Raw genomic sequence first — 1,989 nt, 5'->3', positions numbered from 1 at the left:
TTAAAATCATAGAATCAACTAGGCTGGAAAAGACCTTTAAGATCATCGAGTCCAACCATTTGCAGATACGCTTTTTCTGAACAGAATAAAACAGAAACTTAGCATTTCCAAAAACTATTTTAATAGACTGTAAGTCAACATAACTTACAGCACAGAACTTCATGTGTCAGAATAAATTTGGTTTTATTCACTGTCTTTGTAAGATTCACCAAGTCTGCCAGCACCAGGGAAGGAGGGCACAGCCCATTCAGAAACGAACAGGGCCACAAGTTACTCCTCTCTTCTGACAAACCAAAACCATGCAAGTTTAAATCCCTCCTGATATCCTCTTCAGATTGAGGAACACTTCTAGTATGAACAGAAGATGCTTACCTTTGTAACTTCTTCATATGCAGATGGAGTAGCCTGTGACTACTGCTTTAAACCTGTGGCGTGGGAGAAAACTGGTTCAACCACCTTGATTTGCTAAAGCAATCTACACTAAAATTGTATTGACGCATCATTACTATTAGCACTACAAACTACACATGATTCTAGGAAAGCTATTTTGTAAACCATACCTCCGTAGATCTTTCTGTTCTTCCCACTGTTTCTGCTTCAACAGCTTCTTCCTTTGCCTCTTGGACATGAGCTCAAGGCATTCTTCCTTGTTTGAGCCTGCCTCCTGTCTCTCTATTGGACTGCCACTGGACTTCACCTTTCCTTCCACATCAGGAACTTCAGGGAACATGGTATTTTCCCTTGTCTCCTCTGGACTTCCTACTGGTGTTTCTGATGACATTAGCTTCTGGACAGGTTTATTGCCTGGTTTCTCAACAAGTGATAAATATTTCATTAAAAGCAAGCTTTTCCCTTGTCGATTCTGTAAGAACCAAAACAATAGTATGAGTGTTATTAACAAGAAGTTCAATTACAAGAAATAACACTCTACCTACCATAAACCTGAATAAAGAAAAAATAACAAGATATGGCCTTTTTTTGTTTGCTTGTTTAAAGCTAGGTTAGTGTTTCTGCAAACTGCAACATATAAAATACTAAAGAGATTATAACCCATATTCAAGCCACACCTAAAACTCTGCCTGCTACAACTGCACCTATTTAAAAGTTTCCAATTAAAAACTTTGTGAAACACAACTGCATAAAAGTAGGGAACCATACTGGATTAAATGTAAAAGAAAAAACAGCAGCAGTTCTATTATGCATACAAGAACTAACTCAAATACATAAACAGAAAAATTAAAAGAGGCTTCTTGTGGCAGTACATTAGAGAAATATAATTTTAAAGATACTAAAGCCATATAGGGGAGGAGGGAGAATTGTGATCAAGCTGTACCCCTTCAGAATTATTTTCTATTTCTTCTGAAATCAAAGACATTGGCCAGCCACTAACACTGGCCATTGCGAGTGCACAAAACCCAGCAAGTAAGGGGATGAGCACACCAAACTGCTACTCAGCAAAACATTGTGTTCAAATCAGTTACAATTGTACCTTCTCCCTTCCAATGGCAAGTATCTTTTTCACACTAGCAGCTCCCCAACCACATAGTTCTCAAAAAATAACTACTTCACTAGAGAATATTGTATCTACAGTCAACATGCATTAAAACAGAAAAATCCCCCAGCTTCTTCTGTAACAGAAGAGTTGGAAAACACACGAAACACCAGAAAACTAGAAGTGTTTTAGCTAATGTACCCCGATTTCCCTCTCTGAGAGTGTTAAGCCGTAAGGCGCAGGGAGTGGAGATGGTCTGGAGTGCCAAACGGCAGGGACCCGCGTGGCGCAGGTGCATCTGAACCACCACAGCACGCACACCCTGCACAGACCGAGCATACAGCTGTGAGTATATACACAGACGCACACAAACGCACACACATCTATCTATCTATATATACACACACACGTATCTATGTATACACGCGTTATATATGTAGAAACACTCGCGTTATTTTTGCTCACGCGCCTGAGTACTTCATAACTCAAAAGGACCC

General features: G+C 39.7%; 1 protein-coding gene across 1 annotated transcript in view; it reads right to left on the bottom strand.

Annotated features, from left to right (window-relative positions):
- Window positions 1-835, bottom strand: part of TRMT10A (tRNA methyltransferase 10 homolog A (S. cerevisiae)) — a 9,870-nt gene extending 9,035 nt beyond the window's left edge. The window contains exon 1 of the mRNA XM_010010485.1: window positions 561-835. Within this exon, the coding sequence (XP_010008787.1) occupies window positions 561-835 (275 nt within the window). The remainder of the gene's footprint in view (window positions 1-560) is intronic.
- Window positions 836-1,989: the final 1,154 nt, after the last annotated feature.

The sequence above is a fragment of the Nestor notabilis genome, unplaced genomic scaffold, assembly GCF_000696875.1.
Source record: "Nestor notabilis isolate BGI_N333 unplaced genomic scaffold, ASM69687v1 scaffold21642, whole genome shotgun sequence".
NCBI lineage: Eukaryota > Metazoa > Chordata > Aves > Psittaciformes > Psittacidae > Nestor > Nestor notabilis.
This window is presented reverse-complemented; position numbering and strand designations above follow the sequence as displayed.